This window comes from Fukomys damarensis, unplaced genomic scaffold, assembly GCF_012274545.1.
Source record: "Fukomys damarensis isolate Sample0158 unplaced genomic scaffold, DMR_v1.0_HiC HiC_scaffold_32, whole genome shotgun sequence".
In the NCBI taxonomy this organism is placed as follows: Eukaryota; Metazoa; Chordata; class Mammalia; order Rodentia; family Bathyergidae; genus Fukomys; species Fukomys damarensis.
Genome location: NW_022900944.1, coordinates 20,990,448 through 21,000,045, shown reverse-complemented (window position 1 = coordinate 21,000,045; position 9,598 = coordinate 20,990,448). Strand labels below are relative to the sequence as shown.

The following is a 9,598-nucleotide window of genomic DNA, read 5'->3' as shown; positions in this document are numbered from 1 at the left end:
TTTTTTTTTTTTTTTTGGTACCAGGGATTGAACTCAGGTCCTTGTGCTTGCAAGGCAGGCCACTGAACCGCTGAGCTAAATCCCCGGCCCTCGTTGACTTTCAAAAGTAGAGATTTTTACAATGCTGTATTTTTTTTCATTTGTTCAACAAACATTTATTGAACCCTTATTAGGACACTGCTGAATTTTTAAAATGATCATCTCTTCAGGCTTGTCCCTGTTACTCTGCTCTTTTGAGGGGAGGTAGGTTTGAGGCAGGTGCTCTGCTGAGAGTGCACCCCTCACTCCCATTCTGAGTCTTCCCTCAGCGCTTTCTCCCATTACCATGGAAAGGCCCCTAAACTCCCACATTCACCTTTCTGCTCACTCCAGTGGGCTTACTGGTTTTTGTTGATCTTTTGTTTATTTTTCCCATTTTCAGTGTCCTCTAGAACAATACCACCCCAAGCCCACTTCTCCTGACCTCCCTTCTACCCCCACTCCTCCCTCTCCAGGAGTGAGATCCTGTATCTGAGGCAGTTTCCTTTAGAGAGGACTTCATCTCTGGTAACCAAATCTATATCCTTTCTTTTATTAAATGAACAAAGCTCAATCTTTTATTTGCTTTGTATTTCTTATGGGAAAATAGCTTCATGTTTTCTTGCCTGGGTCAATAATTCCTTGAACTTTAGACTTTTGTTTTGTTTTACTTGACTTTCTTTTTCTCCTTTGGTTACCCTTTACTTTTTATCATTCTAAAGCTCTGGACATCATGGCTACAGTTGCCTCTACTGTGGCAGTTTTCCCATGCCATAGTTTACCCATATTGGTATACCATACCAATAAAGCTTCCCTTTAATCCTCCATTGAGCGCTAAATGTAGCTGTCTGGACTTCCAAGTTTGTTAGATATGCAAAGGACAGGAAAGTGCAGTATGAAGCAGATGCACTGCAGCCATGTGTTGGTGTAAAATGTGACAGTAAAAGGTTTTAGATCCATTATTTTCACAGCTACAGGCTGAATCCTGGACCTGGACTAAGTGGAACCTAAATGCGTGAAGAACCTGTGTCAGGCACCGTGGAACTGTTAAAAATAAGTGGAGTGAGCTGCCATGCTGGCAGTGACTCCACAGGGTGTATGTATATTCATCTGAACATAATCATTTTTCTCTTAAGTCACATTCCCTCAAGAGTGCAGCTCTGCTCAGAGATGTCCCTGGAACAACTTCCTCATAGGCTGATGTTGGGAGCGCCTTCTCTGTGCCCTAACTCGGATGTTTTGTGTATGGTTTCTTGTCCAGGGATCCAGACAGATAGTGTGCTCTCGGCAAGGCTTCAGATAATAAGAATCTATATTCGAGAGGATGGCCGGCTTGTCATTGAATTCAAGACCCATGCCAAATTCAGAGGTAACGTGCTTATGATAAGAAACATTTAAACACAAGTTAAACACATAGAACGACAAAACCTTAGTTAAGTCAACAGTTGTTAACATCTTGTTTTACAAGTGTAGATACACATGCACACGTGCATACATGTTTTTTGGTCACATCATTTGAAAACAAGTTGTTTTCCTCATGTCAAGCTAGCCTAATACCTCAGTAGACATCTCTTAAGAACAAGGATATTTTCTCACAATGGCAACATCATTTTCACATCTAACACACTTAACACTGATTCAATAATAACCAGTCCCTGTGTATATTTCCTCTATTATCCCTCACATGTCTTTTTCACTTGTTTTTGTGTTTATTTTATTTATATGTATAAAGGGAAGGTGGATCCAATCAAACTTTACATATTTTTGTTGTTTGATCTCTTTAGTTTCTTTTCATCTACAACAGTCTACCTACTTTTATTTATCCACAGCACTGTCACTTAAGTTTTAAAGAGTGGAGGTGTCTAAATAACCTTTACCTTTTAGTGATGATGCAGCCTTCTTGAATGGTGGTCCATGCCGTTAGTATTCAACAGTGATATTTCTATTTATAAACTACCAATCTTTTCATACTCAAGACACATGTTGGCTGGAATTCAAAGCTACATATATTCGGTGTTCATCGATAGGGAAAGACCTCCGTTATTGTGTATAAGATGAGCACCAGTTCACATTCACAAGGCACATTCACACTGTTGCTACATACATATGACTGTCGTGTCCAGCACAGGTATGGTGATAAGCCGAGGTTAGATGCCTTGCAGTCCTGACCAGTATTGAATACACTCTCGAAGGGGCAGCAGCATATCAACCATAGCTGTTCGGTAGAAGGACATTAAGGCAGTTATTAGGCTTTATTGTACAAACACAGTAAAACTCACAAAGAAGCATGTGTGTGTCCCTGTGAAACAGGACAGTTTGTGATGGAACACCACACTCTTCCCGACGTGAAATCTTTCATACTGACCCCAGATCACCTAGGAGGGATTGAATTTGACCTACAGCTGTTGTGGAGTGCTCAGACGTTTGATTCTCCGTATCAACTCTGGAGAGCTACGAGCTCTTATAATAGGTAAATACAGTGATGGATGCTTCCGGGGGGTGGGGGTGATCTGAAAGGTTTTCAGTTTCTTTCCAAAGCTCGAGACATAGAAGTTTCCTCTTTGAAGTCTAAATTTCTGTTTTAAATGACACATGGGTAGATACAACCTTCTAGCAAATAGAGAAGGAAACAAATCTATCCCAGATCAATTCTGGATGTACAAACCAAGAAGTGGTCATGCTTATTTCAAGGGAAATACCAGAAAGTGCACACATCTCTTCCACTCAAACGCCCTAATTAGCACTTGGTCACATGGCATCTCCCTAGATGCTGGAAAACACAAAATGTCCAACTGAAACCTGAGTATGACAAAGAAATTTCATTTTGATACTGTGATGATCACAAAGTCTAAGATCACGTGGTTAGGTCCAGATGCGATCCCTGATGATTCAGCAACCAATAGTTGGTAGCAAGATTATTCCTCTCCCACACTCAGTGTACAGGTAGAAAAGAAAGTGGGCAAATATAGTAGACTGTAACATTTTAAAAAGGTAATAATGGAAAAAAGAAGAATTAAGGCTAGCATACAAAGGATAAAGGAACAAGCAGAAATCTACGATACATATTTTTCCCCACTTATAATGGAAATTAAGACCAATTTTTGCCATGAAAATCTTGTTCCATTTTTATAATTAAGAATATCAGATTGTCTAGGATCATTTTCAGAAAGATTCTTTTTATTTTTTTTCTTATATCAGGTGTTTTTATTGTATAGTGATTCCTTTGAAATCCACACGTTACAACCTTCAGGGACTGCTCTTCCTAGAGCATTGTGAGTTTATTCACGTACTTTGTCTCAGTTTGTAGGCAAGCCGCTGTCCTCCTTTAAGACCCTTGTGGACTCCTCTTTGCTGGGCAAGGTCCACACCAGCATGTAGCACATGTGGCCTGGCCATCCACTTAGCCTCACCTCAGACCCACCTTCCAGTACGTTCCATAACTTGCTGATCCTGAACGCACCAGCCTGTCCCTACCTCTGTGTCTTTGCTCTTCTCTCTGCCCTCCCTTCTCTTTTCCTCCTGCCAATTTCTGATTCGTCTAAGACCCAACACACATATCGGCCCCTCTGGGCCAACTTCCCTGATCTCTGCACAGTACTGGCAGCTCCCTGCTCCTGCTCTCACTTCCACTATCACACCACTCATTATGCTGTCGTGTTCCATTTGCTGCTCCCAATTTTTCACCAAGTTGTAAGCTTCCCCAGGGAAGAAGGCTTGTCTAGTTCATCTCAAATCCCACTGCAGATTTTAGCACATGATGGGTCCTGAATAAGCATACCTTAGGAGCTTATCTTTGAGACAAGCAGATAAAATACATAAATAAGTGGCAAAAAGAAGAGCACTGCCTAGAATTCTGTGCCAGGTGCACTGGGAGAGGTACAGAGTATCAAGACCGTGGCTGTCAGGGAGCAGAGACTCCAGCAGAAGCTGAGGTCCTGCACAGGCTTCCAAGGACAGGTGGGGCGACTTGTGCTCCATGTTGCGATAGGAGAAATGTTTAGTTTTTAGGAAGGCAGTGAGAAAACTGCAGGTTTAAAAGTCTTATATCTCAGCCATGATTGACATCTGCAAGGTTAGGGAGGAAAATGTCCTAAATAGTATTAAAGGATGAAGGAAAATAGGACTCAGGGCTTAGGAGACTATGCAGTTTGTCCTTGGTCTATTTGCTCAAAAAAAAATAAAGATTCCTGAACATAGGATTTACAGTAAAATAAGAACACACAAAAACAGAAGCCCTGATCAGTGAGCAAAGTTCAGTCACTTGTCGCGTGATGACAGTTCTGTTAACAGTGGACTGGATATGGGCAGCAGCAGTGTTCTCATGAGGTTACACCTTGTAGTGATATCCTCACCGTTGTAGTTGGTGTAAGTGTACTCCATGGTGCTCACACAGTGATAAGATAGTTGAGGGTAAATACATTTGAAATATATTTTTCAAAACGTGTGTGTGACACATGACCTTATATATCCAAAGTTGATATGTGGTATGGAAAGATAAAGTATAGAGCAAGGAAGGGGACCAGAAATGGGGGGACATTGTGATTTTAATTAGGATATTCCCAGTGGGCTTCTTGAGCAAAGACTTGAAGAGCTGATGAGGTTGGCTGGGGAGGTATCTGGGGAATCAGGTTCCTGGCAAAGTTCTTAAGATGACATCGTCTGTGGAGGATCGGGGAATAGGAAGGAGGCCATAGTGGTTGGAGGGAGAGAGCAAAGATGGGGTGGTGAACAGTGAGGTTGCAGATCTCAGAAGGGAGGCAGGGCCACTGTGTGGGGCTGGAAGGCCAGGGCTTTCTCTCTGTTGCAAGGAGAGTTTCTGCAGGGCTTGAGCAGAGGGGCCACTTGAACTTTCTGTCCTTCTGAAAGCAAGTACCAAGCATGGGTTGGGTTGTTCTATTTAAATATTTCTATCTTTAAGGGTTACCATTCAAATTATAGGTTTCAACCTATAGGTCTCATTTACTGATGCTCTGAGGTTTGGAGAAAGACAGGGATCACAGATGAAAACTGGATAAGAGTGGGAAGGAATGGGCTGGGGATTTAGCTCAGCAGTTCTGCTGTCTGCCTTACAAGCACAAGGACCCGAGTTCAATCCCTGTTAACAACAACAAAAAAAAAAAGAGTGGGGAGGAACTTACTAGTGAAGTCCCCACAAGTTTGTGTGGCTTGTCTAAAGTCACGTGACCATGGCAGTGGCAACCAAAGCCACTGTTCAGCTTCCTCCCAGTCTCCAACTTGTGCCATTCCGCTAAAATGATCCAAGATGTGACATAAAAGTTTTTCTGTTATTTTTTCTACAAAGTCTTTACTATCACTTCACTAAAAACAGAAAAATATGAAAATAATAGTCATAGAACAACACAGCAAATGTTATAAATGGTTGCACATCACTCTCTATTATGATTAAGATTCTCAGCCCAGTGGGCTTCATTCTATGGATGTGGTATCACCAGCCCCATGAAGAAACTCCCCTAAGCTTCTGGACTCTCGGCTGTCGAATGGGGTGCAGCCTAAAGACAAGTGTGGGAGAGGAAGTGGGCAAGTGCAAAGCCTCACGCCTTCAGTGTTAGGATCTAGAGAGTCACTCAACTGGGAGGTGCCCAGTGAGGAGTAACAGTGTTCCTCAGCTTCCTAAGGGAGAAGCACAGCATGTGGGAGGGGTCCCGAGCAGAACACTGTGAAGGGGTAAGCAGTGGGCATTCCTTGGGGTGCTGCTCCCGGGCGCTGGAGAGTGGAGCCCTGGGGTGCGTCTCCCACCTCCTCTGTAGGAGCCACACTCAGTGCAGGCACAACCAGGTGGGCGCTCCTGGGCTTGAGAAGGCCTTGGACAGGGTGTCCTTCAGCAAGAACCACCACCCACATTGTCAGACACCTCGTGACCAATCTACGGGAAAGGGTTGTCTCTGGCTTGTCACCAGCCCAGCCTTCAAGGTTGTCCTAAACAGTGTGCCTTTCTCAGATTTCCTCAGGAAAAGGACTTGAGCATATGGAAGTAGGCTGTTTTCCTCCTCTGGACAAAACAGTACTGGCTGACTTGTACAGAGTGAAGACACAGGACACACATGCCGGGGAATGTGGTCTTGTGATGTCTGTCCCCTGTGACCACAGTCTGCTCTCCTGTTGCAGGAAGGACTATTCGGGGGAGTACACCATCTATCTGATCCCGTGCACTGCGCAGCCCACCCAGCCCTGGACTGACCCTGGAGAGAAGCCCTTGGCCTGCACTGCCCATGCCCCAGAGAGGTAGGCAAGTTCAGTCGGGCCTTGGCATTTGTGAGTCCTTACTGTGAATTACGCTGATCACTCAAGTTTGGCTTTCACCCCAAAAATCAATAGCCAGGGTACTTTCACAGTCATTCACTGACAAGCACAGAGTGGCAAAAATCATCGCATCTTCTGGCACACATTGCTGGCTGTGGTGAAGCAGGGCCAGGCTCACCCTCTCGATTCAGGCCTCACCCCCCAGACAAGCACTGTCTTTGTGATTCTGCTGTTTGGTCCTCAGCACATTACCCAGTGTCTTCAAGGGTTCCCGAGCACAGGGAGAATGCATGGAGCTTGTGTTCTTGGCCACCAGTGCTATGAATCCACAGCATCTGAAATAAGGGGTCTTTAAAAAGGAACGTGCCTGAAACAAGGTTACAATTTGATCGATTGATGAAAAGGTCGTGACCAGAAGCTCATAGAAACCCAGCTGTGTATTTGTCCTAGGAGCAGTGATTCAATATCCACTAACAGCTTCATGGAGACTCCACTGAGCCTAACCACTGGGAACATGAGAACCAGCTGTGCATTAGCTCATGCCCGCCTCCGACCCAAGGCCGCGTGGTGTCACACTTTCAGTCATCCGATCAGTATCCATTCAACTGATTTATGTGCTCTCAGCCTAGGCATTGGTATCACAGCAGCAGATTAGAATCATGCATTAAAGGTAACCTGGGCTGCTAGGCACATTACAGACCAAGGCCCCCTTTCCCAGAGCTAAAGCAGAGTGCAGAGAAAACAATGCCGAGAGAAGATGCTGCCGACAGTTTCAAATAGAAGACTATTTGAAGTATGACTTTTAAATTAAAAGCCTGAGACTTGGCCATTGGATGTGACGGTACTGAGGTCACTGGTGATTGAAGGGTCTTCCAGCCTGGTTGGAGTAGACTCACAGGGGAGAGAGGGAAAAGCAGAGCCTGCAGGGATAAGCGGTGCTTAAAGAGCTTTGCTAAGGGACGTGAGAGAAATGAGACAGGAACTGGAAACAGATGATGTCAAATACAAAGGTTTGTGTTCTAAGTGGAAAACATTTCATTGCACTTATATGCTGTCAGGCATAATCTGGTAGAGGGGCCAATTGATGGTTCAGACCATCAAACAGAGGGAGCCTTTGCAGAGCAAAGTCCTTGGGTAGGGTACTGGGACAGACCCTGAGCACAGGAGAGGGCTTGCGGCCTGGAGCAGCCACTTGCCAGAGGAGGAAGTCAGGTGAGGCCTGCAGACCAAGGAAGGGAGAGAAGAGAATTTGGAGAATGAGGAGAGACTGGGAAAGCAGGTGTCTGATGGAATCTGGTTTCTCCATAATATAAAAAGCCAGGTGTCAGCTGGAAGTTAGGACGTTGAGGCTGAAGAAAAGAGGAAGAAGTAAGCAATCATCTTAGGGAGCAGACAGAAGTGAGTGTATCCAAGGGTGAAGACAGTGCTGGCTTAGGTGGGGCTGCAGCCCTGCTGAATTGCTTGAAATTTTCTCATCACTGACATTAAATAACTACACATATCTAACGTACATATTTGATAAATATTGACATATGCAGGAAACATCACCACAATCAAGATAATGAACACATCCAGTTCCTCCACAAGTTTCCTCACCCTCTGACCATGCCCTTTTCCAGGTACTCACCACTGTGGGTGAGTTTACATTTTCTAGGGCTTTATAGCAGTGATGAGTTCTTTTTCTCTGGCTTGTTTCACCTATGATGATTTGCATCTGTTAGAGTTTCTGTGTCGGTAGTTTGTTCCCATTGTTGCTGAGTTGTATTTCCTAGTATAGAAATAATACAGTTTATCACTTTGTCCATTGACAGACACTCGGGTTGTTTCCAGGTTTGAGCTACAGTGTGTAAACCCTGAGGGACTTACTTCCTAAGTCTCAGGTGGTCATATTTTTTATGTTCTTATGTAAATACCTAGGAATGGAATGGCTGGGTCATACAGGTTGCTTTCCTAAGTATTTGTAAATGGCTAATTGTTTGAGATTCCCACCACGAAGTGTGTGTCGCGGCTTTCTGCATCCTGCTGTGCTTGGAGAATTAATGGGGATAAACAGGAGTTGGTGGAGAGTGAGATGTTGGAAAATGGAGATTGGGGTGCTGGTACATAGTAGAAAGATGAGGAGGAGACAGCTGCAGCTGGGGGAGAGCGAGCTCTTTGCAGGGGAGAGGTGGAGGAGCCAAGAGGTAAAGGTGTGGATGGTGTCCGTGTGGATGCGGAGAGCACCATGACTGATGATGCATACAGTGCTGAGAACGCCAGAGTCAGGGAGCCGGGGAGACCAGGAACACAAGAATGGGCCGCAGTAAGAAAGAATGGGGGATAAGTAATCTCAAGAGATATATCGCTAAGGAATTGTTACCCACTTATTAAATGTTTTCAATTGTGAAAGTATAAGATGTTCAGAGGATATAAAAGTGAATATGTAAAATAAGCACATATGTGTATTCACCGCCCACCTTGAGAAACAGAACCTTCTAAACTGAATGTGCTAGCACAGGCCTACAATTCCAGCACTCTGGGAGGCCTAGGTGGGGGGGGTGTCACAAGTTCAAGCCCTCCCTGGGCAACTTAGTGACTTAGCAAGACCCTGACTCAAAACAACAATAAAAATAAAAAGGCCTGGGGTTAAATCTTTAGTACTGCCAAAAAGAAGAAAGAAATAGAATGTCCTAGTACTTTCTAAATATCATCAATGTCCCATCCAGTTGTTCTCCTTTCTCCCTGCTAAGCTGACCAATAACTTGATATTTGTATTTATAACCCATAATTTCAGTTTATGATTTTATTTGCTGTTTATTTCTAATGGTTTTGTGTGTTTTTGAACTCTGAATAAAAGTTTCATACTCTAAACCAGGAGTAGTGGCATACACCTGTAATCCTAGCACTTGGAGGATAAGGCAGAAGGATCGCTGTGAGTTTGACACAAGCTTGGGCTGCATAGAGAGTTCAAGCCCAGGCTAGATGACATAGTGAGACCCTGTCTCAAAAAAAAACCTCTCTGAATTCTCTCTGCTGCTTTTTTTTTTTAATTCAGTGGATCATTTTTTATTCCTTCTGTTGATTCATTTAACTGTAGTTTATTGTTCAGTACATTTAAGTTATTCATTATATATGAGTTTGACACAAGCTTGGGCTGCATAGAGAGTTCAAGCCCAGGCTAGATGACATAGTGAGACCCTGTCTCAAAAAAAAACCTCTCTGAATTCTCTCTGCTGCTTTTTTTTTTTAATTCAGTGGATCATTTTTTATTCCTTCTGTTGATTCATTTAACTGTAGTTTATTGTTCAGTACATTTAAGTTATTCATTATATATATATAT

At 43.7% G+C, this 9,598-nt stretch overlaps 1 protein-coding gene across 1 annotated transcript in view; it reads left to right on the top strand.

The window, feature by feature from the left end:
• Positions 1-9,598, top strand: part of Fras1 (Fraser extracellular matrix complex subunit 1) — a 406,016-nt gene that overhangs the window by 382,649 nt on the left and 13,769 nt on the right. The window contains exons 68-70 of the mRNA XM_010628378.1: positions 1,280-1,387; positions 2,329-2,488; positions 6,145-6,261. Of these exons, the coding sequence (XP_010626680.1) occupies positions 1,280-1,387; positions 2,329-2,488; positions 6,145-6,261 (385 nt within the window). The remainder of the gene's footprint in view (positions 1-1,279; positions 1,388-2,328; positions 2,489-6,144; positions 6,262-9,598) is intronic.